This window comes from Rhinolophus ferrumequinum, chromosome 25 (assembly GCF_004115265.2).
Source record: "Rhinolophus ferrumequinum isolate MPI-CBG mRhiFer1 chromosome 25, mRhiFer1_v1.p, whole genome shotgun sequence".
NCBI lineage: Eukaryota > Metazoa > Chordata > Mammalia > Chiroptera > Rhinolophidae > Rhinolophus > Rhinolophus ferrumequinum.
This window is the reverse complement of record NC_046308.1, coordinates 22,616,582-22,641,713: the sequence shown is the minus strand read 5'-3', so window position 1 is coordinate 22,641,713 and position 25,132 is coordinate 22,616,582. Positions and strand designations below refer to the sequence as shown.

General features: G+C 50.1%; 1 protein-coding gene across 4 annotated transcripts in view; it reads left to right on the top strand.

Annotated features, from left to right (window-relative positions):
* The window catches only part of SLC2A11 (solute carrier family 2 member 11), a 29,564-nt gene extending 16,319 nt beyond the window's left edge, over positions 1-13,245 (top strand). For 3 of the 4 annotated variants that reach the window (XM_033097199.1, XM_033097196.1, XM_033097197.1), the window contains 10 exons: positions 318-478; positions 4,913-5,037; positions 6,998-7,127; positions 7,698-7,846; positions 10,553-10,740; positions 10,865-10,975; positions 11,342-11,443; positions 11,521-11,596; positions 11,830-11,957; positions 12,178-13,245. In XM_033097199.1, the coding sequence (XP_032953090.1) occupies positions 318-478; positions 4,913-5,037; positions 6,998-7,127; positions 7,698-7,846; positions 10,553-10,740; positions 10,865-10,975; positions 11,342-11,443; positions 11,521-11,596; positions 11,830-11,957; positions 12,178-12,378 (1,371 nt within the window). In that variant the 3' untranslated portion in view covers positions 12,379-13,245. The remainder of the gene's footprint in view (positions 1-317; positions 479-4,912; positions 5,038-6,997; positions 7,128-7,697; positions 7,847-10,552; positions 10,741-10,864; positions 10,976-11,341; positions 11,444-11,520; positions 11,597-11,829; positions 11,958-12,177) is intronic. The other variant, XM_033097198.1, reaches the window with a different exon arrangement.
* Positions 13,246-25,132: the final 11,887 nt, after the last annotated feature.

Genomic DNA, 25,132 nt, shown 5'->3' with positions numbered 1-25,132 from the left:
GATGCCCTGCTCACCAGTGGTCATTTCTAACAAAGCCAGTCAGCAAGGGAGCCCACTGATGTGGGCCATGCAGGTGGCTTTCCGGGCCAAAAGCAGGGAGGACAGGGTGATAGTGACACAGAGGGGTCACTGTCTAGCACTGGGCTCTAGGAGACACTGTGGGTGAAAGAGACCAGTACATGGTAGGTGCTCAGGCAAGTTTGTGCTGCCCACGGCAGGGGTATAGCATTACTCAGGGGACCTCTGCTCTGCAGAGGCAGAACCCTGTGGGGGGACAAGCCTCGCCCGTGGAGGCTGACTGGCATCTCTGTCCACAGCACATTCAGGAATTCACCAATGAGACGTGGTGGGCACGTACTGGCTGGCCACTGCCTGACCACCTGGTTCTGCTCGTGTGGTCCCTTATCGTGTCTCTGTACCCCCTGGGGGGCCTCTTTGGAGCGCTGCTCGCAGGGCCCTTTGCCATCAAGCTGGGAAGGTAAGTGCTTCCTGTGTACCCCTGAATGCCCTTCAAGAGAGGCACCCCAGTCTGTAGGCTGAAGAATGTGGGAGAAGGAAGATGCCTGGTAGGCCCCAGCCCAGGTCAGCTCCTCACCCAGCCTCCTGCTCTGCCTGTAGTTTCATCATGAGAGTCGGGGTTCCAAGTGGATTTGGTGGAGGGGAGAGTCCTGTGCTATGAAGGAGGGAGGACTCTAGTTTTCAGTTCCATGTCATGTTATTTGACTATAAACAAATGTTTTCTCTCTGGGCCTCATTTCCCCTCTTTACATCTAATTGATACAGTTCTTGGGTTGTAAACAAGACAGACTCTGACTTAATCGAAAATTGTAAGAACTGGAAAGATGCTGGAGCAGTTCACAAAATGAAAGGAAGTGCTCCAAAGCCAGGCCTTGAGAAGGGCAGAACCCAAGGTGGTGCTGAGGAGCTCAATAGCCAGACCTTGGAACTTTCCTCCTGGGGAAGATGACTTCACGCATCGGCTCCATCCACGTTCTAGCTCCAATGTCTTCATTCAAGATTCAGAATCCAGGAAGAGGGGTGGTTGTTGACCCACCTTGTGTCACCTGTGAAGGAGGGGAGAGAAACAATGGCAGGCAAAAAAAAATAAATAAATAAATGGCTAGCACAGTCCACCCCTTTGCTGGCCACCCAGCATACAGAGACACCTTTCTTCCATACAGCCAGCTCCAAACGTGCCCCTCCTAGCATTACTCAGCCATCCCATCATATACACCAGCATATGTATTCGCCTCTCTGAGTGAAACTACTCAGAGCGTTGTCTTGTCACAGCCACCAGGGCTGATATAAAGGGGGTATTCTTGTTGAGTGCAGGATTTCCATGTGATGATCCTTCTGACAGCCCTGCAGTTAACCTCTTGATATTCAGCAATCTACACACTTAATGGTAAATTCAGCTGTCATCAAGACACCCCATAGTGGGAGGAAAGAAGAAGAAAGAGTAGGGGAAAACTAATGAAAGAAAAGAAAAGGAGTGGGTGAATTTATTTTAAAGTATATGACACAGAAAGCCTGGAAACACAGGTAGAGGTTCTACTCATTCGTTTTGGATCTGGTCACGGGCTGTCACCTGCATTGGTTACTTCCGTTCTCCAGTTTTCCATTCTTGCTTTGGGCCAGCAGTTCTACAAGGTTGAGGCTCTTTGCTCATTGGGGCGACCCAAATCTTCATTCTTGAGTGGGCTTGGGGGCCTGATGGGGCGGGATCTTCAGCAGGTTGTTACACTCTGAGGTCATCTGCTTCTGGATAATGAGATTCCTAATGCCGTCATGAGTGCCATGGACACCCACCTTCCTCTTTCACTGATGCAACTTCCTTTGTTGGTTGCAAAACTTGCATGGGTGTCATGTTGTGTATTTAATAGGTGTATCTGTTAGGATGTCTTCAACTGCAGATAACAGAAAACCAGGACTCAGGTGGTCAAAACAATAGGAGATCCTTTATCTCACACAAGAAGTCTGTAGGTGGGTGACTTCATGGCTACGTCAGCACCCAAGATCTGTTCGTCTGAGATTCCCTTGGCTGCCAGTTCCACTGTGTGTCGGCCTGTGTGTCCTCAGGCTTGTAGCTAGAAAGCTATAGCAGTGTCTCACTTAGATGCAACATCATCCAACAGAAAGGGGATTTCTTCCTGGCCTATGCGTTATATCAGAAAGAAAAAGGCTTTACAATAGGTACCACGTCTCATTGTGCAGCACTGAGAATGGAATCACCAATACTGGGTTATATTATTGGGTTCAAAGCTAAACCATAAGGGGTAGGAGCACATTCCCAAACAAACTGAGGCTCTTGCTGCAAAGAAGAAGGAGGTAATAATAGCTGTTCCTAAATATCTAATGACACCTGGCAAAGCATGAAGGGAAGGAACTGAAGATTCAAATTCAGCACATAGGCCTATTCCAATGATAACCAATTACTGTCCCATCCCCAAGGCAGGGATCTAGGGGAGTTCATCTTCTACCTTATAGCCGCCTGGAGCCCTGACATGTGTTGCCATTTCTGGGAGTCAGGGTTGGCTGTGTAGTGTGACAAGGTGTTTAGTCAGCTTGGTGACAGGAAGCCCCTGTCCTTGATTCCATGTGCATTTTCTATCCTTGCAACCCTACCTGCTTTGTTATAAGCCGAGGGAGCCAGCACTGGGCTGGCTGAGGAAGGTAGCTGAATGCATCACAGGGGGCCGTACTGTCCCCCTGATTATGAAAAGCTGCTTCTGCAGTGGTGGGGGCTTCTGTGAGTGGAAACATGGACATGTATACGTGCAGGATCTGGGCCAATTCTGCTAGATCCATGTTTACTGTTCCCTACACCTCCTTGAAACCAGTCTTCAACTTCTGCTCCATCTAAGACTTTGACTTTCCAACCAAATTTCCATGCTCAAGATTCTGTCTACAGAAAGAATTTAACTCTTCTAATGTTTAGGGCCATTTCTGAGTTGGCTTTAATGCCATAACTCTACCTTTCTGGCAGAACCAACATATGCATGCAACCATCTGCAAATCAGGGTCAAGCTTTGTTTTGTTTTATTTTAAACTAAAGACAAGAGGCTTGGGATATACCTTGGGATAAGGGTGGCAGTATGGTTGAGTAGGCCTGCTGATGTCACCTGCTTATGAGAATCTTTGGCATCCACATGGGGCAAGTTTTGTGTGTCCCACTTCTGTTTAGTGATGGAGTGTTATAGACATACTCAGTATGTCTTACATACTCAGTATGACTTAGTATAGGAGTGCCATATGGCACCCAGCTCATGATGGGCTCATGGCTATCAGGTGTCCCAGTCTGGTATTAATACCCCCTAGGGTCTAGTGATAAGCTGGGAGCTATTTCTGATTAAGAGGATAGTCACTTTCTGAAGTAGAGTAGCTTTTCTCTCAAATCCTCGGTCTTGCTTGTGATTCTCCTTTTAGGCAACTGCCATGGATACTTTTAAGCACCACAGCATCTCCTAGGTCCAAAGAGTTGAGTGGCAGAACTCTGCATCTGGGTTGGACCCACTAAAGAATACTCCCCTTGCTTAGCTCCACTCAAAGCTGCCAGGTTTTCAAATTACCCGGAAAACGTGTCCAATCATGACACCCAAAGTGGTACATGCAGCTTCCAAAATGAAAAGAAGCCCTCTGAGACATGCCATCCTTCTTAGAGGAAGGGCAGCAATTTGTCATGCACTTTGGAGGAAATATGCTGACATATCTTTGTCCATTGGACCTCAGGAACTTCGTTAATGTGGCAGCTCCCTCATTTTTAAGCTTCCATTCTTTGTCATTCTTGTACCTTATCAAGATATCTAGTGTGTTTGCTTCTTCCTCTTCTCCATATCCTTCCAAAATATCATGTTATCAAAGTAGTGGGGCCAGCAGGATGCCCTGTGGAATAGATTGTGACCCAGAGCTGGAGAGCTGCTATATCCTCTAGGTAGGTCAGTAAAGGTGTAATACTGTCCCTGCCAGGTGAGAGCTAAGTGTTTCTGGTGTCTGTGTATTGACATGTAGCAAAATGCATTCACCAGCTAAATAGCCACAATCAAAGTACTTTATTAATTTATACTAATGAGGAAGCCATATGTGGTATATTAGTTACAAGTGGAGTTACTGTTGGATCCAGTTTGTTATAATCTACTGCCATTCTCTGTTCTCTAGACACAGGAGATCTAAGCTTTGGCTCATATTCTACCACTAATGTGCTGTTGACTTTGGGCAGAGCACTGGCCTCCTCTGGGCTTCCGTTTCCCTGTCAGTGCAGTGAGCTGTGTGGTCTACAGAGGGCTCGCCTGACTGACCTGCATGACAGCACTTCTGAACTCAATATCCGGAGCCCAGAGCCAATGCTCATTATGGTGGAACAGCTGACATTTCCATTGCCCCCTTCCTGGTTTGCAGTCTGTCCCACTGAACTAGGAGGGGCCATCCAGCCATCCTGTAGGTTCTGAGAAGTGACTGTAATACATGGAGGAAAACGTGAGGGGTCTGTACTTGGATTTCCGTGCATCCCTTCCCTCACTTGGAAAGTCCCTGTTCTTCCTCCCTAGGGTTTTATTGCATCTGAGAAATCAGGTATTAGGCCCTTCGTTTTATAAGCGTTTGAGGAGGGTCGTGCTTAATCTTCAGGGATAAAGCCATAAAATATAAGTTCTGTCATTTCAAGCTGTGGTGCAGGCAGAATGAGAGTGACCTGGGGTGTGTTTGGAGGGGGGAGTGGGAGTATGTCCCTCAGGGCATACCTTGAGTGAACCCCTGTACAATGGCTAGTGGTCAAGGCCATTCATGTAGCTTAGTCTCCTTGACACAGTTCACACACACAGGGCTGATCAGGGCTGGCTGGAGTTGCAAAGAGGGGTCCCCAGGGATAGTCCCTCTTACTGAACTGAGCCCTCTTGCTTGTTCCACTCCCCCCAAGGAAGAAGTCCCTCCTGGTGAACAACATCTTTGTGGTGGCCGCAGCAATCCTGTTTGGCTTCAGCCGCAGAGCAGGCTCCTTCGAGATGATCGTGCTGGGACGGCTGCTCGTGGGCGTCAGCGCGGGTAGGGGGCAGGACGTCTCACTCATTCACTTATTCCCTTCAGTCCCTTCATTCGTTCTCTTTAACCACTGATTTACTTTTTACTCATGCCTACTTTTTTTTTCCTTTTTTTTTTTTGCAAAATGATTAAATATGGTTTATCTTAAAAGACTCATATAACGAGACATTTAAAGTGGATGCAGAAAAATGCAATCGTTGTACAGGGATGTGAAGACACACATCCCCAAACCTGCACAACCACAACAGAGGTCTAGTGTTTGAGCAACACTCTAAGCCATGAACTTCCTGGCAGCCAAGGTGTAAAAGCATCTAGGATGAGTTCTCTGATGTTCCCTGCAGAGTCAGAATAGCCTTAGGGACTCCTCAGTTTCTGGGGCTTGTCGTGTGAGAGAGCAGGATTTTGAGCAACTCCATCTGAGCTTTTAGGGGCTCACAGCAACAAACTTCCTCTTGACTCCCTACTGTTTATACAGCCAGGTGTCGATGTCTGTATTAATTATCTATTCCTGTGAAACAAAGTATGCAAAAACCTAGTAGCTTAAAACCACCAACATTTATTATTTCACAGTTTCGGTGGGTCAGGACCTGGCAGTGTCTTAGCTGGGTGGTTCTGGCTCAGGGTCTCTCATGAGGCTGTGATCAAACTGTCAGGCAGAGGCTGGAGGAACTGCGTCCAAGATGGTGCCCTCACGTGCTATTAGCAGGAGGCCTCAGGTCCTCAGCCTGTGGGTCTCTTTCACGACATGCCGGCTGGTTTCCTCCAGAGTACGTGATTAGAGAGAGAGAAAGAGCACAGGTGTGTGCACAAGGAGAAAGTCCCATGCTTTTTATGTCCTAATCTCAGAAGTCATGCACCATCGCTTGCCAGTGTACTTGTAAGAAGTGAGTCACTAAGAACAGCTCACACTCCAGGGAAAAGAACCAGGTCTGACTTGGTCTTTGTGCGCCGAGGACCCAGCACAGAAAGAATGCTTCCCTACATGTTTATACGTGTTTCCCCGAAAATAAGACCTAGCCGGACCATCAGCTCTAATGCATCTTTTGGAGCAAAAATTAATATAAGACCTGGTATTATATTATATTATATTATATTATATTATATTATATTATATTATATTATATTATATTATATTATATTAAAGACCTGGTCTTATATTAAAATAAGACCGGGTCTTACATTAATTTTTGCTCCAAAAGACACATTAGAGCTGAAGGTCCGGCTAGGTCTTATTTTCGGGGAAACACAGTAGGAAAAGCAGGGGTACCTCTGAGACTTTTTGGCAATCACCTTCTTCCCCCCTTCCTTCACCCAGTGCTTAGAGAGGCAGGACTTTGAGGAGAGCTGTTTCCGGATCCCAGGTCAGGTAGGGGGTGGAGTAGCACTCCCTGTGGTATTCCCAGGTAGATGGTGCCCAAATACTGTGGCCACCTAGCTTTTGCCAGCTGTCACCATCTGGGGTGGGCAGTGGGGATGCTGACCAGTTCTGTTTTCCCACTGCCTGCCTGGGTGCAGGTGCCTCCCTGGGGAAGTCGGGATGAAGGGAGAACCTACAGCAGTAGTGGTCAATGAAAGCATTGATGTGAGAGCTGGGACAGCTGGTGGGCATCCAGATGCCATCTTGCCCTTCTCTCACTGCCCACTCATTTCCTCAGAGTCCTTCACACTCGTCCCAGTGACAAGGTCTAGAAAGATTTGATGACCACAGTGGAACTGTGGTGAGGGAACAGGATAGGAGCTAACCTGAGAAAGACTTCTGTCTCAGAAGTCCTGGGGGTGGACCTGGAGTCCTGCTGGCCCTACAGCAGATGGGGAGGGACCCCCTCCAAGCATATGGTGTGAGGGAGCAGCACTGAGTGCCGGGATCCATTAGATGTGGTGCCAAGGAGGCAGGGGTGGCAGGCCTGGGCATTGCAGGGGGTCTAGGCTGAGGGCTGACTGTTTCTGCTGTGCACACATCCAGGTGTCAGCATGAACATCCAGCCCATGTACCTGGGGGAGAGCGCACCCAAGGAGCTCCGAGGGGCTGTGGCCATGACCTCAGCCATCTTCACCGCCCTGGGGATTGTGATGGGTCAGGTGGTCGGACTCAGGTAACACCCCCCCACCCCATGTGCACCGAGTGACTTGAGGGATACCAATAAAAACTCTTTTTTGCTTACATTTCTCCCCTACCCACCAAGTAGATTAAGGCATTACTTATTTATATTAAGGCATTGAAACCTGTCCACTTCCATCCTGTCAATACACAAAACTGGTATCAGTCAGCCACACTTCAGTGTGAATCATACTTTTCCATCCTCTCCAAAACAGGGAGCAGAAAGCAGGTCTTCACAGCAAAGAGGGTGGAAGTCTGGGCTTTCAAAGGGGAGCATGTCCTGGTCACCCAGAAAGGAGAGGAGAGGGCAAAGCCTGGAGCCCTGGGAAGAGGAGTTGCTAGGGATGAGTTGGGGCTACAGCTCTGCCCTATCTTGGGTCCCTACCTGGGTGGGAGGGATCTTGGTGTCCAGACCCAGAGCTGGTCTAGACCCTCTGCCCACAGGAGAACAGTCAGGCAAAAGGCAGGGGTTATGGGTAGGGGATAAGGGGAAGGGGGGTGGGGGCCAGGAGGATAGGGGGTAGACAAGGAGGCTTCTGGCCCATTCTCTCCTCTGCCTCCCCAGGGAGCTCCTGGGTGGCCCACAGGCCTGGCCTCTGCTGCTGGCCAGCTGCCTGGTGCCTGGGGTACTCCAGCTCGCTTCCCTGCCCCTGCTCCCTGAGAGCCCACGCTACCTCCTCATTGACCGTGGAGATAGTGCGACCTGCCTGGCAGGTGAGTCTGTGACCTCAGGTCCCTAGATCACCCTTGACCAAAGGGCACATCTGCCCAGAGCATGTGGGTTCTCATTTTTCGGGTTTCATTTATTGGAAAAGTTCTCCCTCTCTTTGTGCCATCCTTAGATCCCTTCAAGGGGCTGTCCTGAGCGCCAGGGCAGTGGGATGGGGCAGACCTAGTCCCTGCCATCCAGGAACCCCCAGGGTGGTACAGAGAAAGAGCCCCCACGCACATGCAGGATGAAACACTGTGTAAGAAGAGCTCACAGGCCAGTGCCAACTGGGTGCTAATCCATTAGCTATGACCACAGTAATGATACCCAAGGAACAATCCTAAGATGTCTGGCTTAAAACAGCAATCATTTACTGCATCTTCTACTCATTTACTCAGTGGGCTGGCTGCATGACTGCTGGGTTTGGCTGGGCTGATTCATGGTGTCAGGGTCAGCGGGGGGATGGCCAGTCCAGGCTGGTCGGAGCTGGAGCAGTTGAGCTCTGCTGCACAAGCCTCTGCTCTCACTCTCGGTACCAAGAAACTAGCCCAGGAATGTTCTTATTACAGTGATGACAGAGGCACAAGAAAGCAAATCCAATTGTATAAGAACGTTTCAAACCTCTGGTCCCCCATGTCCCTTAATATCCCATTGACCCAAGAGAGTCGTGTTACTGGACCCAAAATTACAGGATGGGAAAATCGACGGCATATCCTCTCACATGGCAAGGGGCGTAGATTTAGGGAGGGTGAAGACAGGGCCCACTAATGTACTCTTCTCAGAGTGCCATCATGACCACAATTATTATTCATGTCCCTCCCCTGGCTGTGTAAGTCATGCTCAGTGCCATTTGGGACCACCCCCACCCCCAAAGTTTCATCCAATCATGGCACCAGGCTTGAAGTCCAGGATCTTAAGATCACGTCAAGTCTATACGTGCCTGCTTTTGATCTGGACACCTAGGAGCTAAAAACAAGTCTTCTGCCCTTTCCATACTCAATGGTGACAGTAGGACAGTGTAACCAAAACTTACCCTCATTTCAAAGAAGAGGAAAAGGAAGCAGAAAGCAGTCACTGGTCTATAGCAATGCTGAAATACCCCTAGGAAAACACTGCCAGATTCCTCTGCCTTGGGGGTGGGGAATGTTCCTTGATGAAGCCCTGGAACGTTCCTTGGCTCCCTGGGAAGGGGGGCGCTTCCCAGGTTCTTGCTTCTGCCCTCTGAGATGTCCTTCCTTTTCCATTGGCTTCCTTGACATCTTCTGAATTGCGTATTGGAAATGTACCTATAGAAAGTTGGGGCACAGAAGTCTTTACATTTCAAACTGTCTCCTTTCATCCAGGCTGGGAGAACTTTTGTCAATATAGTTTCCTCAAAAATGATGTGAATTTTCTATGTATGTGATTTATACGGCCAAAAGCCACATCTGCAGTTCTTTTTGAGATACGCTTCTCTTCTGAGACCTAATTACTGGGATTTGGGGGCATGTCAGGCTGCTGTGGACCAACACCCTTAAGTTCTCATAATGCCTGTTTTTCCAGCCATGAGGGTCTATGAAGCAGAGCCTTAAGCCACACGCTGATTTGTTATTTACCCTGAGTCTACGGTTCCCTGGTAGGCTCTGGATTTAATCTTTGTTCTCAGACTGTAACTTAATTTGGAACTCTGCTATCTGGAGAGGCTAAAGATGAGAAACAGGTTTGTTTTTGTTTTTTTTTTTAAATTAAACTAACCTAGCAAGTTTGGAATAAGTCAAATTTAATTAAATTTTGTTCCCTCTGAAGGTCTTTTTCATGTCCTTTTTATAGTAAGCAGAATACTCAGCTAAAAGCAGCCAGTTCATGTTTCAACACTCGGAGATCTCTGCCCAAGTCCAGAAGTTCATTAGATCTGTTTTCTTTCTTCCGCGCTACTGCCCTACATACAAGGCCTGTCAGTTTTCCAGCCTCCTCACCGCTCTCTGCCTGGGTTTGGAAAAAATGCCGTGGGTGATAGGTCTGTTACAGTAGCACCCACTCCTGGTACCAGTTTATTGATCAGTTTTCTATGCTGCTTAACAATCACAGCATTTCCATGGCCAACAAAAGAAGCAACTGCTTCGCTCAAGCCTCCGTGAATTCTCTGGGGTTGGCTGATGTAGGCTGGTGGCTCTGCTCTTCTTGGTCACTCATGCAAGTCCGTTGGGCATCGGCAGATCTAGGATGGTACCAGCTGGGCCATCTCTGCTCCTCCTGGGTCCAGTGGGCTAGCCCACTAAGTTTTAATGATGATGGCAGAAGAGCAAACATAAACGAGCAAGGACAAATAAGGTCCGTGCTGGAACGGGTGGCCTGCCCTCCCTACAGACTCATCTTATTGGTCAGAGCAAGTCACGTGGGAGAGCTCAGCACCAAGGGATGTATACTTGCCCCTTCCGGGGAAGCGACTTGGCAATCACATAGCAAAGGGCATGGATACAGGGAGGGGTGAAGAATTGGGGAGGAGGATGACAATTTACCACACTTGCTGTGTCCTGTCTGATGGTCCGCAGGACCCCGAGTTTCTAAAGCCCTTTCTGGTCCATGATGCTGTGAAATGACAGGGCCAGGAAGATCACCCCGTCTGACCATGGAGGCCCAGAAAGACAAGAGCGTTGGGGTGGGAAGCTCACTGTGGGGAACCAAAGAGGGGCTGTGGGAAGGAGAGTTCAGCACCTCCTCTTCTGCCCCAGCCCTGCAGCGGCTGCGGGGCACCACAGAGGTGATGGTGGAACTAGCCGAGCTGGAGGAGGAGCGCGCCGCCTGCCAGGACGGGCGCGCGCGGCGCCCGTGGGAGCTGTTCCAGGATGGCGCCCTGCGGAGGCAGGTGATTAGCCTCGTGGTGCTGAGCAGTGCCATGGAGCTGTGCGGGAATGACGCGGTAAGGGCCCTGCCCCTCCCACGCCCTGGGTGTGGGGGCTGTGTGCTGCAGGCCCCTGGGAGCCACCTGAGGTGGCAGTTCTGGGTTCAGTGCCCCAGAACTGACGCTGCGCCCACCTTCCCAGATATACGCCTACGCCTCCTCCGTGTTCCGGGAGGCAGGAGTTCCCCAGGAGAAGGTCCAGTACGCCATCGTCGGGACTGGGTGCTGTGAGCTGCTCACAGCATTCGTCAGTGTGAGTCTGGCGGCTCCTCGCCGAGCCCAGCAGGGGGGCGTGGGGTGCTGTCGTCCTGAGGACTTTGGTTCCCTGCCTTAAGCCATTTCCCACTCCAGGTCACTCTGTTAAAATGCGGCAAGCAGTGAGCATTTATTGAGCACCTACTGTTCGCTGGGCACTCAACCACTATTTTGAGATGAGGAAACTGAAGTTGAGTGACCTCTGAGAAATTATATATCTTATTTTAATCTCCTGAAGTGATAAACTGTTCCCTGCCCCACTACCAGCTTTCTCATGAGGCCCCTCCCCACTGCCCACCCCCAAACCAAGGGGACCACGGCCTAGGTGCCCAGGCCAGCTACTGAGGGCCCCTTTCCCTTGCAGTGTATGGTCATTGAGAGAGTGGGTCGGCGGGTGCTGCTCGTGGGGGGATATTGCCTGATGACCTGCTGGGGGAGTGTCTTCACAGTGGCCCTGTGCCTGCAGGTACGCAGCTGGGCAGGGTGAGGGGTGGGTGGCTGGCTGCTCGCTGCTCTCCCCCTCACTCCACCCCTTTGCTGCAGAGCTCCTTCCCCTGGATGCCCTACCTGGCTATGTCCTGCATCTTTGCCTTCATCCTCAGCTTTGGCATCGGCCCTGGTGAGTGGCCCCAAGGGGCTCTGGGCTTCGAGACTTGCTGAAGGAACATGGACATCTGCGGGAAGGATGGGTAGATGTGAATGCAATGTCACCTGCGTGCCCCCACCCCCACCTGTACTAGGGCTTCTGGAAGAACACCAAGGGGCCCCCACTCCCACATCTGGGGCAAGGTAGGGGAAGGGCAGGGCAGGGGGCCCTTGCTGGCAGTCCCTTGTCCCTGCCCCTCCTTCCAGCCGGAGTGACAGGGATCCTGGCCACGGAGCTGTTTGACCAGAAGGCCCGGCCTGCTGCCTACATGGTCTGCGGGGCGATCATGTGGACCATGCTCTTCCTGGTCGGGCTGGGGTTCCCCTTCCTCATGGTAGGCCTGCCCTCCCCCTGGGGGGGGGGCTGCCTTAGGTTTTGTCCCTGTCAGCATGAAAAGTCCAGTGGGAGGCCTCCATCCAAGGAGACTGAGATGGAAGGGGGTGGGGCTTATCGAAGCAAAGAGGGACAAGTCCCTCATCATGACCTGTTTTGGGGCCTTATGTCTGGGGGCTGAATAGGACTACACCAGGTCTCAGGGTATCTTTCATCCTCAGGAGGGATTGTCCCACTTCCTCTATGTGCCTTTCCTCGGCGTCTGTGTCTGTGGGGCCCTCTACACTGGTTTCTTCCTCCCTGAGACCAAAGGCAAGACCTTCCTGGAGATCTCTGAGGAATTGCACAGACTCAATTTCCCCGGGCAGAGCCAGGGCCCCACGTGGAGGGGCCCAGAGGTCATCAGGTCCACAGAGCTGTAGTTCCACAGGTGTGGCTGGGGCCCAGATCCAGCTGCTGCTCTTCTCTTTGCTTCCTCTCCATTCACTAGCTCCTGCATTTTTTTGTTTAATGAGTAAGTACTTATTAAATGAGCACCTACTGTATGTAGACATGGTGCCAGGTGCTTAGCAATCGTGGTGAGCCAGACAGATGGGATACGGGACCTCTTGGTTCTCCCCATCTAGAAGCAGTCAACTAACAGGAAACCAATAAAAACATAGCTACAAACTTGGGGAAATGCACTGGAAGAAAAATATAGGTTGAAGAGTATATATGGCGGGGCGGGGGGAAGGGGGTTGACCTAGTTTGAGATGGGCATGATCAGAAAAGGATTTTCTGAGGAACTGATTTTTTAAAGATCAACTTTATTGAGGTATAATTTACATACAGCAAATATATCCATATTAAGTATACAGTTGATGAGTTTTGACAGATTTATCCACCCATGAAACCACCAAACCACCACAATCAAGGTAGAACATTCATTCAGATCACCCCAAAATCTCCCTCATGCCCCCTGGCAATCAATAACCCACTCCACCCCCAGCCCCAAGCAACCCCAACCTGCTTTCTGTCACTTAGGTCAGATATGCCTTCTTTAGAATTTGATATAATTCCATACTATATGTATGCATTTGTGTCTGGCTTTGCTCCAGACACATTTTTTGAGATTCATGTAAGATGGCACATATATTGGTATAATTCCTTTGTGTTTCCACATAGTATTTCATTGTATAGATGAACCGTAATATAGATATACCATAATTTGCTTATCTATTTACCTGTTGGACATTTGGGCTATTTCTCATTCTTAGCCATCATGAATAAAACTGCTGTGAACATTGCTACACAGGTTGTGGTGTAGACATATGTTTTTATTTCTTCTGGGTAAATGAATTGCTGAGTTTCATAATGAAAGTATGTTTAGCTGTAGAAGAAACTGTTTTCTATAGTGATTGCACCATTGACATTCCCACGAGCAATATTTGAGAATTCCAGGTGCTCTAAATCCTCATCAGCACTTGGTACTGTCAGTGTTTTTAATTTAGTCCTAGTGAGTGCATAATGGTGTCTCATGGTGGTTTAATTGTGGTTATTTCCCTGATGACTCACTCATCTTTTCATCTGCTCAGTATGGCTATTCATCTATCTTCTTTTGTGAAAAATCTGTTCAAATATTTTGTCCACTATTTATTTTTACTTTTTAAAAAGATTTCATTTTATTAGAGCAGTTTTAGGTTCATAGCAAAATTGAAAGGAAGGTACCAAGGTTTCCCACATCCCCCCTGCCCCACATGTACAGCCTCCCCCATTATCAATGTCTCCCACCAGAGTGGGACATTTGTTGCAATCAATGAACCTACAGTGACACATCGTTATCACTCAAAGTCCACAGGTTACATCAGGGCTCACTCTTAGTTCACTCTCATTCTATGGGTTTGGACACATGTATAATGATGTAATGCATCACTATAGTATCATACAGAGTAGTTTCACTGCCCTAAAAATCCTCTGATCTCTGCCTGTGGTCAAGAGATTAGAAGGAGGGTGCCAGCTTCAGAGCCTGGTTATCTCAAGACACGGTTTGGCTGGGTCTAGGCCCTTGGGGAAACAGTGCTGCCACTGGGAGAGAGAAGCTCCCTGCCCCACTTGGCCCTATTTTGGGTCTCCACCTGGGCAGACATCCTGACCCAGAGCTGGCTAGGAAGAGGCATAGAGCAATGCAGAGCCCCTGCCTTCAGGGGGACAGGGAGGGAGGGGCAGGGCTCTGGCAAGGAGCTTCTAACCCATTCTCTCCTCTGCCTCCTCAGGGAGCTCCTGGGTGACCCACAGGCCTGGCCCCTGATGTTGGCTAGCTGACTGATGCCTGGGGTGCTCCAGCTCGCTTCCCTGTCCCTGCTCCCCCAGAGCCAGCACTCCCTCCTCATTGACCATGGGGACCCCCTGGCCTGCCTGGCAGGTGAATCCCTGACCTTGGGTCCCCAGGCCACTTTTAATGGAGGGGTTCCCACCTGCCTGGGCCGCCCAGCCAAACCCTGCATGTCCTTGTCTGCTGGTCTCTATCAGGCCCCATATCCCCCTGAAGTGTTCTCCTCCCACCCCAAATGCTCCCCAGCTCAGCCCACCTATGCAGACCCAAGACCCAGTGTGGACTCTCCCCACCGCCCAGAGCACCGGTCAGCTCCCTCTACTGGCCGGCATTCCTCCCTGCCCTGCTTGCTGGTTACCTGGGCTGTGAGTCTCAGCTTCCCAGGGCCTGCCACCAGGGGTCCTGTCTCTCCTGCAGTGCCAGCAGACACCGGTGGAGTGGGCAGGGTGTGAAGTGGCTGCCTGGCTGCTGGGCTCCACGCTGTGCTCCTGAGGGTGCGGTTGTTGATATAAAAACATCCAGCCTAGGAGAAAGCTTATAAGAATTTATTTGAGCCAAACTGACAATTGCCGGGCAGCAAAGTCTCAACGGATGGAGAAAATGCTCCTGAAAATGGCCATTTTGCAACTTATTTTATGTATTAGAATCAAAGGAGGAAGGTTATATGAAATCCATTGGTTGTAGATTAAGGGGGTAGGAGAAAGCAAAGTGGGGAAATCTCTGGGATTGGATAAAAAGAAAAATGAAGAGACACACACTTCTTTTACACTGATGGGGACAGGATAGTTAATAGCATTTTACAGCACGTAGAGATGGTATTTGGGGAACAAGGTAACAATGAGGGATTTTGTAACTTCCTGCTCTGGTGTGGTACGTTGTGCTCCCCGGGGAGCCCAGAAAAAAGGAATTATCTGACATCCCAAGGGTATGTTATCTTAGATGCAAACAACAGATAGGCTCACTTAAGGTAAAGATTGACCTTTGTCAAGGAAGCTACTACAGGCCAAGGATGTGACTTCCCACCATGGCCCACCTTAGTTAGGAATTTTGTTGTTGTTGTTTTTGTGTATGTTTTTTAAATTAGTTTCAGGTGTACAAAGCAACATAATAGTTAGACATTCAAACCCCTCATAAAGTGATAACCCACCCCCAAGCTACTACCCCTCAGACATCTTATATAGTTATTACAATACCATCGACTATCTTTCCTATGTTGTATTCCACATCCCGTAACTATATATACTTATATATTTAATTATAGTTGACATTCAATAGTATTCTACTTCAGCTCTTCAGGTGTATAGCACATAGGTCAGGCATCTACACAGTCTATGACGTGATCCCCCTGATAAGTCCAGTGCCCATCTGGCATCTTACGTGATCTTTACAACACTGTTGATTATATTCCCCATACTGTATTAACTATCAAGTTGTATTTCTTTCTTTTATCTTTAAATAATGTTTTTATTCCATTCTTTTTTTTTTTTTTTAATTGGGGAATAGTGTATTTCTCCAGTGCCCATCAGCTCCAAGTCATTTTCCTTCAATCTAGTTGTGGAGGGAGCAGCTCACTGGCTCATGTGGGAATCAAACCGGTAAACCTGTTGTTCAGAGCTCGCGCTCTAACCAACTGAGCCATCCGGCCGCCCCTCAAGTTGTATTCCTTAATGTCTTCACCTTTTTCACCCTGCTCCCAACCCCATTCCCATCTGTCACCCTGATAGATCTAGTACCTATCTGGCACCATACCTAGTTATTACAATATTATTGACTATATTCCTTATGCTATACCCTACATCCCCATGACTACTGTATACAACCAATTTGTACTTCTTAATCCCTTCCCCTTTCACCCATCCTTAACCCCCTTTCCATCTTAAAGAAGTCCCTCTAGGATTCCTTGTAATACTGGTTTGGTGGTGATGAACTCCTTCAGCTTTTTCTTGCCTGGGAAGCTCCTTATCTGTCCTTCAATTCTAAATGACAGCCTTGCTGGGTTGAGCAATCTTGGTTATATGTCATTGCTTTTCATCACTTGGCATATTTCCTGCCACTCTCTTCTTGCCTGCAAAGTTTCTGTTGAGAAATCAGCTGACAGTCTTATGGGGACTCCCTTGTAGGTAACTAACTGCTTTTTTTTTTGCTGCTTTTAAGATTCTCTCTTTGGGGGTGGCTGGTTGGCTCAGTTGGTTAGAGCACAGTGCATAATACCAATGTTGCAGGTTCGATTCCCACATGGGTCAGTGAGCTGCGCCCTCCACAACTAGATTGAAAATAATGACTTGACTTGTGGCTGATGGGTCCTGGAAAAACACACTGTTCCCCAATATTCCCCACTAAAAATTAAAAAAAAATGATTCTTTGTTTGTATTTAACCTTTGGCATTTTAATTATGATGTATCTTAGTGTTGGCCTCTTTGGGTTCATTTGGTTTGGGACTTTCTGTGCTTCCTGGGCTTGTATGCCATTTTCTTCACCAGGTTGGGGAAGTTTTCTGTCATTATTTCTTCAAGCAGGTTTTCAATTTCTTGCTCTCTCTCTTCTCCTTCTGGTATCCCTATAATGCAAATGTTGTTATGCTTGATATTTTCCCAGAGGCCCCTTAAATTCTCCTCGATTTTTTGGATTCTTTTTGCTGTTCTGGTTGGATGTTTTCTGCTACCTTACCTTCTACATCACTGGTTGGGTCCTCTGCTTCATCTGATCTACTGTTGATTCCCTGTATCCTTCATTTCCATTATTGTATCCTTTTTTTCTGACTGGTTCTTTTTTATGGTTTCCATCTCCATTTTTATGCTTCCTATCTCTCTGTTGAAGTTCTCCCTGAGATCACTGAGCATTCTTATAACCAGTGTTTGGAACTCTGCCTCTGATAGATTGCTCATCTCCATTTTGCTTAGCTCTTTCTCTGGAGCTTTGTTCTGTTCTTTTATTTGGAACATATTTCTTTGTCTCCCCATTTTAGCTTCCTCCCTGTGTTTGTTTCTATGTATTAGGTGGGGCTGCTATGTCTTTTGGTCTTAGTAGAGTGGCCTTATGAAGTAGGTGTGCTGTGGGGTTCAGTGGCACGGTCTTTCTGGTCACCTGAGCCACACGCTCCAGGTGTGTCTCTTGTGTGGGTTGCGTGTGCCCTCCTCTTGTAGTTGAGCCTTGGTTGATAATTGCACATGAATGTGAAGGACTGACCCTTGGGCTCTCTGGTTGTAAAAGACTGGCCTTGACTACAGTGGAAAAGTTGTTGTGCAGGGGCTGATCCTACAGAGCAGGATCTGCATCAGCAGGACTCTGGTGCCTGCCCAATGTGTCCCATGGGTGTGTTGTACTTGGAGGCAGCTGGGTGATGCTCTGGCTCATTTTTGAAGCTGGTCACTGGGGGCACCAGCCCCAGGACCACCTAGGAGGGGATCCCCTGTAGGTCTACTTCAGCCACAGCCAGTGCCCCACCCGGGACCACCAAGTCAGAAAGAAATTCCACAGATGTCTGCTGCTCATGCTGTGCTTGGAAGCACTTTGAGAGGCCAAGCCATGAACCAAGGCTGGCTGCTGCTAGTGCTGGCTTAGGGCTGCTCAGCCAGAGGTATGGGACACGCTCAAGCCAGATGCTGCTCGTCTGGGTTCCGCAAACCTTTGAGAGCCCCTAGGAAAGTCTGCAGCTTGAGCCAAGGCAGGTGGTCTGCACAAAAAAGCCACTGAAAGCAGCCTGGGTGTGCCCGAAAGTTGGATGGGGCCAGGTCTCAAATCGCCACGGTGGGGTGACCGAACAGCGGAGACTCAGAAAGGGCAGCCGCCTGTGTTCACATGCCGGGAAAGAAGAGGGCTCAACAAAGAATCAATGGCCTCTGCCAGCTCCCCCACCCAGGAGAAAGCTGCCTCTCCAGCCCCTGTCCCAATGCAGACAACTCAATTCCCCACCATATGTCCCTGCTGCCTTTCCAGCTGCTGCTCCAGGGCTGGAGCTCCGAGCAAGTGATTCCACTGGTGGGTAAGTCTGCACGCAGTCCCTTTAAGAGGAGCGCCTGTGAGTGCAACCACACTCAGTCTCCGCCACAATCTCTGCTGGTTTTCACAACCAGAAATTATGGGGATTTCTCTTCCTAGCACTGGAATCCTGGGCTGGGGTGAGGCTGGGATCGCTCACTCCTTTAGGGGATAGGGGGACCCCCACAGCTGAAATGGCCCTTCTGATCTTCAATGGTCCCATGTGGGTGTGGGACCAGCCCGTTCCACGTCTCTGACCTTCCTACCAGTCTGAAGGTGGCTTCTGCTGAAAGCCCTTAGTTGAAAGCCTTCAGATCAGCTTTATTTCAGGCAATTGTCAATAATGGTTGTTTTGTAGATTAGGTGTAATTTTGATGAGGTTGTGAGAGAAGGTAAACACAATGTTTACCTACTGCGCCATCTTGGTTGTCTCTTAGGAATTTTTCTGTTCACGCCATCCTATGTGGTTATTTTCAGTCCCCTGAGCTTGTCAAGTTTAACATGTAGCCCCTTTTCTGTCCACAGCTTCCAAGGGCTGCAGTCAGTTCTCCCGCATTTGCTCTCATCCCCTTCTCTCTCGGACCCTTGAGACAATAGTTTCTCCTTGTTGGGACACAGGTCACTCTCCATGCCTCAGCTGAATCATTCGTTGACCCTTCGGTTTACATATCCTTCTCAGGGCCCACTGTGTCCTGAGGCGGCCACCTCAGTCCCTATCCTCAGCTGTGCCCAGGGTTGAGAGGAGGCAGTGACCCTCAGCTCACAGAAAGTGAAAGTCTCTCCACAATGCCATTCAGGGCTGACATCTGTGGAGGGTTTTCGGCCTGTCAGGATGGTTCTGAGGGCTTAACAAGTGTTGGTCCCTTTAATCCTAACAAGGGCCCCATGAAATAAGAACTTTTATTATTCCATTTTACACAGGAGACGCAGAGGCACATGAAGGTCACATCACTAGATGGCAGGGCCTGGTGGTCTTGACCACTGCCCCACACTGCCTCCTCTGCCCTGGATATTCTGCTACCTGATCCCCATTCTGTCTGGGGGGTGCAGGGGTCACCCTGAGAGGTCCAAGGTGACACTGTGGGTTGGTGGTGGAATTGGGGCTTGAGCCAGCGCTCTCTGATGCTCGGGCCGTAATAGAGGCATGGAGGGCACAGCTCAGGCTCAGCAGAGGCAGGCGGGGGGCCTACAGGTGACCCTCACCACAGAGCCTGCAGGAGGTGAAGTTGTGTCCCACTGGTTTCCTGGTTCCATTCTGTAGGCAGCAGGGTGTCAGTGAAGGGTAGAGAGAACCAGACACCCAGAAAGAGACAAAGGCACTAAGGGGGAGCCTAGGTCCCATCCTCATGGCCCTGGCAAGTGAAGCGGCATTCCAGGGGCAGATGCCAACTTTTTGCCTACTTAGCCCTCTCTTGCTTAAGGTAGCCAGTGAAGGAGACTGAGAGCCAGGAGAGGGTGGACACAGAGGGGAAGGAAACAAGGCTCCAGGCCCTGGTGTGTACACACACACACACATACACACACACACACACACTCACATGCACGGACACACTTTCTTTGGAGGCAGACCTTGAAAACGCATCCACGCAGGTCCCAGGGTGAGAAGGCCTGGAGATGGGTGTGTTTCCAGCTGGGAAAGCTTCCTGGGTGCTATGAATGGGGCTGGGAAAGGCCTGGGATAGGGGAGGTGCAAGAGGGGAAGGCCAGCATTCACCTGGAATCCATGGGGGAGAGGTGTTCTCGATGGGGGGTGGGAGACTGAAGGCCAGGCTGGAGAATTTATTCTATAGTCATGGGAGCCAGACCCTCCAATGGTCTCTTTCCATGTCACTACAATGACCAGTGTCCCCACACTCTCTGAACCCCTCTCCCCACAAGGTGCCTGCTTACACCTCCATGTTCCAGGAAATGAGGATTTCCAAGAAGCTCAGTACACAACCTTTGGGACAGGTTGCTATGGGCTGCTTATGGCTCTTGTCCATGAGTCTGAGCTGGGCTGCGCCACTGTCACCTCCTGTGCAGCAGTTGGAGCAGGCCCATTTCCTGGGGACTTCCGAGCAGACTGGCCTCAACTTTGGTGTGACCGGTCAAAGGGAGGAGTGGGTGGGGACAGGACCTGGCCACCAGGGAAGGAAAGCACAGTTGCCCGCTCTGTCGGGATGCCCACCATTAGGGTTCAGTCCTGTTAGCCCATTTCCTGCTCCAGGACACTTGGTTACAATGCAGTAAGATCAGGTGGCATTTATTGAGCACCTATTGTATGCCAGGAACTTTGAGCTTGTCTCCTTTAATCTTCACACAAGTCTATGGAAAAGAAATTACCATCTCCATTTTGAGATGACGAAAATGCAGCTCAGTGGGTTTAAGTGACTCAGTCCGGATCACTCTGCTGGCCGTGACCCCTGGGCCTTTCTCTGCAGTGTGGTGATCCGTTGCCTTATAGCTGCCGAACTGTGTGTTCCCCACGCCTTCCCCATGACATCGCAAGGAAGTGTCTCAGAAAGCTGAGACCCGATGGAATAATGTCGGTAAAGCTTCTTTGGGGGAGGGTCCCAGAAAGCTGGAAACCGATGGAATAATCTCGGTCAGGCTCTCTTATCTGATGGTTTCAGTACAGTGATTCCATTCCCTGGAGTTATACGTGTGTGTGTGAAGGCACAGTACGTGTTGGAGCACGATGGGGGCTTTCGGGAAGAACAGCAGTCAGGCACGTGACTTGTGGACCATGGAAAAATCAAACTTTACTTCCTTGTATGATTACTAATAAAAGCCATGCGTTGGCCCGATTCGGAGCTCAGTCCTTGAGACTTGAGTCCCTTGGCCCAGCTTGCACTCTACTCTTGGCTACTGTCTTTCTTAACCCTGCGCAGCCCTTCTTGCTTCCCATAGCTCTTGTCATGCAGGACGCGACAGTGGTCTCCTGGCAGACACCCGTCTTTACAGTCCTGTACCTTTACGTATGGCTGGGTAGGGGTCATCAGTGGGGTGACGACCCCCCAGGTCTTCTTCCACTATGACTAAAGGGGGATAGGGTGTCTTTGCTTGTCTTTGCTGCAACTTTTACCACATTGAGTGAAAAAGGGCAAGGGGACTGGCGAATGGGGGATGGTCAGGGGCCAGGGCTGCCTGGGTTGTTGGGGCAGGAGGGAGTGATGAATCATGGCTGGGGCGGGATGCTGAGGGACATGAGGCTGGTGAGGGGGCAGTGGGAGTGGTGGGAAGGTGGGCCGCCATCCACAGACGTGGAGTGATGACCGGTCCACGTCAGGGAAAGGCAGCGAGGGGATAAGCGGGTCGTACTCGAGGGGAGCTGCAGGCTCTCCCTTACCACGGCCTTCCTCCCTCCAGCACGGGTAACTCAGGTAACTCAGGTCCTGCCCTTGGAGCTGTTCAACCCAGAGCTGGCTGCCCACTTGCAGGGTCTGCCGGGTACTCAGTGTGCGCTACAGTTCTCCTCATCTCGTGACATCTCCCTACCTCGTGAGGTTTTCTTCCCACCCCCTTCCCTGTCCAACAGCCCTTACACAGGATGTGACACTGAAGCAGTCCTCTGCAACAGCCAGGAATTGCACTGGGCTTGAAACTCTGACAAGCTGTGCTTTGAACAGAGAGGGGTTTATTTCTCTTCTTTAACCAAATGGCAGCTGAAGAGCTGTCAATGGGCAGAGCTGTCAGAGCCCCAGGCTCCCTTGGTTTACCACTCCTTCTCCTTTGCCTGTGTTTTTTCAGCTCTGGTTGCTCAACAGATGCCACACAACCGGGGGTTATATCCAAACTGCAGGCGGGAGCAAGAGGAAGGGGGTAGGGTGACACCTCCGTCAGCAAAGCAGCTGCTTCCCCATCAACCCCACACAGTACGTGAGCCACAGCTGCCTCAAACAGCCACACCTGGTTGCCAGGGGCTCTGGGGCAGCGAATGTTCTAACCAAAGAGAACTGGGATTCTGTCAGTGAGGAGGAAAGAGAGGAGGGTCTCAGGCAGGGCGGCGGCCACATCTGCTAAAACGCCACCTGGTGCCTGTTTCTCAGCCGATAATTATTGAACCCTATTGATGCCAGGTGTATTACTTTTCTATTGCTCCTAGAACAAATCACCATAAATTTCGCAGCTTAAAACAACACACATTTATTATCTCACAGTTTCTGTGGGTCAGTCACCCAATACGGCGTGACTGGGTCTTCTGCTTAAGGTCTCACACAGCTGACGTCAAGGTGTCTCAGGTCAACTGGGAAGAGCCTACTTCCATGTTCATTCAGGTTGTTGGCAGAATTCAGCTCCTTGCAGTTGGCTGAGGTCCCCTTCAACCTCAAAGTCAGGAACGGCACACGGAGTCCTTCTGCTTCGAGTCTCTGACATCCCGTTCTGCTGCATCTGACTAGCTGGAAAAAATTTTCTGCTTTTAAGGGGTCATGTGACCTCTTACATTGGACCCACCCAGATAATCCATGATAATCTCCCTAATTATATCCCATAACCCTAATTAACATCTGTGAAGTGCCTTTTGCCATGTAACCTAACATATTCCCAGGTTCTGGGGATTGGAGTGTGGACATATTTGGAGGCTCTCTGGCTACCACTGAGGTACCAGGTCAGAAGGTACGCAGACAGCAATGGTCTCCATTCTCATGGATTTACCGCCTAGAAAGGATGGTTACCTCACAGATAGAAATGTGGTGATGGCCTCGAAGGACAGGGCAGATGCTTGGCACATTACAGGACCCGACAGAGCCAGGAGCTCTGAGGGCTTTCCCAAGGAACTGAGTCCAAGTCAGACGAAGGAAAGTGTGGGCAAACCTAATTTCAGGACCAATGCCTGAGCCAAGAGCCAGGAATCAGGAGCCAGCAGCATGGCACTGAAGGGCAGTGCACAAGACCAGAGAACAAGAGTGTGGTGCAAGATGTAGGCAGGGAGGTCACCCAGGGCATTGTGACAATACTACTTCTATCAGAAGTGACTGTCACCAGTATTTAGGCCACTTGGTCCTCACAACACCCCCCTGTAAGGTGGACACTGCTGTCATCCCCAAATTACAGGGGAAATTGGGGAAATTGAGGCTTATAGAGGTTAGCCAAATGTCCACGCTAATAAGAGGGGGAGGTGGGAATCATAGCACCTCCACAGAAAATTGGTGTTCACTATTGGAAACAGGTTGGGGGAGAGTAAGAGCTGATGGCAAATGGCTCAGAGGCTGTTCTGATCAGGGGTGTCCCCCCCTATGCTACTATAACCTGAAAATGGCAGTGGCTCAACCACAGGAGCATTATGGGTGTTTGCTGGCCAGGCTCCACCTTATCACCCACTCTCATTATCTCAGATAGCAGCAAACCAGGTTGTCATGCAGGGTGTCATGTGGGGTCTCTGGTCCTGCTCCCCACATAAGAACACAGGACATGGTGAGGCCAAAAAGAAACACCCACGGAGCCATAGATAGGGGAGTCAGACCACTATATTCTCGCTGGCGGCTGGGTTGGAGACACAGGAAGCAGGAGCCACACGATCTGCAACCTGCCGTCCACTTCTCTGCAATCTGCAACCCGCACTCCACCGTGCTAACTGCAATCCGTGCTTGTCAGCCACCATCTTCTTGCTAGCCACCACTTCCTGCTAGCGTAGCCACGGCAGTTATATAAATGGCCAGTGACTCACTGGTTACAGCTGACGGCCAACCAGCCACAGCTGATGGCCATCCAAGCACAGTTGTTGGCCATTTACTACCTGAGCCAGGACCTTTCCACGTGAGGCCGAGACCTTGGAAACTGTGGGCTCTGTCCCCACACAGGTGCTGGCTCTTGAATCTTCTGTCTGGAGTCACTCATGTCACTTCTATTCACATTTCACTGGGCAAGGGAAATTACATGGCCAGATCTGCTGCCAGGGTCAGGGAAATGGGCTTCTCTCCAGAGTCCAAGCCAGGCCAAAGGTGATGCCAGCTAGCTTAGACTAAGGTGGTGGTAACGAGGTGGGTGGAGAGAAGTGAGGATAAAGGGACAGTGGAGGGAGGTACATTTCACTGGCAGGCAGTCAGGTGTGGGAGGAAAAGAAATGCGCTTAGATTTGGACATAAAAGCAGGAAATGCTGAGTTGGCTGTTAGGACTCAGAAGAGCCTCCTGGGCAGGAGACACAGTGTGGGGACAGAGTCCCGGAGAGCAATTTCTAGGCTCTTGGCCTCACGTGGAAAGATGCTGGCTCAGTTATTGGACGGCCATCAGCTGTGATCAGATGGCCATCCGCTGTGGCTGGGTAGCCATTCAGCTGTTGCCGTTTAGCCATTGGTCACTGATATAACTGCCGTGGCTGTGCTGGGGGCGGGGGTGGGTTGGTTGGTTGGCAGAGAAGTGGACGGCAGATTGCGGATAGTGTGGCTCCTGCTTCCTGTGTCTCCAACCCAGCCGCCAGCGAGAATATAGTGGTATGACTCCCCTATCCATGGCTCCGTTGGTGTTCCTTTTTGGCCTCACCATATCCTGCGTTCTTGGGTGGGGAGCAGGAGCTGGGACCCCGCATGACACATGGCATGGAGTACATCAGTGCATCAGTGGCCATCATCAAGGCCAGTTTGTACCATGCCACCTTAACCGATTGCACCTACCAGAGACCAAGGACAGGACCTTCCTGGAGAGCTCTGAGGACTTGGCCAAATGCAGCATGCCTCCTCCAGCACCTGAGAGAGATCCATTCCCCAGTGTGACACCTTGACCGGGGGTTCCTCAGAGATGGAATGGGGGTGGCCACTTAGCCACAGGTCCTTCTACTCAGTGATGACAGGGCCTGCAGGCTCATCCCTGGCCTTTGTTGCTGCCCTGTCCTCTTCCTGCTGTGTCATGGCTGTCTTCATTCACCCATTCATTCATTCAGCCAGTATTTAGTCGTGTGTGCTTGGTATCC